A 675-nucleotide genomic window follows, 5' to 3' on the forward strand; every position below is an offset into this window, starting at 1 on the left:
GCATTTGATTTATTGCTTTCTAATGATTAATTTTCTTATCTGAGAAATGATGCATGACAAATTTACGCTTTGAATAGTTCAGACTATCAATTTTTGTTTGGTCTTGCATTTGAGTTCAGTGCTTTGTGTTCGAAAGTTCTTACTGATGGAAGGACGATGAAATTCAGTTTGCATCTATCCAAAAAAACCAACAGAAATTAGTATACAGAGAACTGTGCTACACCCTGAAACGCACAAATTGCAATGACAAATGTTGGATATGTGCATCGGTAAATGGAATTGTTTTAATATAGCATGATGTTATTGTTGTGTAATATCATACGCAAGCCATTTCGTTTCGAATTTAAGGAATGAGAGGTTGCTGTGGAAAACTGTATACTAATCTGGATGCTACTCAAGTAATACAAACTTGCGAGCATGCAGATGGCCGAAGAGTGGACCCGCATACATTATACCAGCAGCTGAATGAATTGAAACGGCTGGCTGCAGGGGATCAGAATCCAGTAACAGAGATATATGATGATCTGGCAAATAATGCCTCCACTAGCGCAGATACTGCCCCATATTTTCCATCGTGGGACCAGGCCCAAAACACAATGTACTACGGCCGTTCAGTACAGAGATACCCACAACTTCTGGCCAGGCGACAGGATCTGTGGATCACTGCTGAGCAAA

The 675-nt window shown here is 40.1% G+C and overlaps 1 protein-coding gene across 1 annotated transcript; it reads left to right on the forward strand.

The window, feature by feature from the left end:
• Positions 1-350: 350 nt before the first annotated feature.
• Tsp_15034 (conserved hypothetical protein) lies at positions 351-655 on the forward strand (the record flags this gene model as incomplete). The annotated part of the gene is made up of 1 exon (XM_003370932.1): positions 351-655. A coding segment is annotated over exon 1 (305 nt), but the record flags the coding sequence as incomplete, so codon positions are not given.
• Between the last annotated feature and the right edge of the window lie 20 nt (positions 656-675).

The sequence above is a fragment of the Trichinella spiralis genome (assembly GCF_000181795.1).
Source record: "Trichinella spiralis strain ISS 195 chromosome Unknown Scfld308, whole genome shotgun sequence".
NCBI classification, from domain to species: domain Eukaryota; kingdom Metazoa; phylum Nematoda; class Enoplea; order Trichinellida; family Trichinellidae; genus Trichinella; species Trichinella spiralis.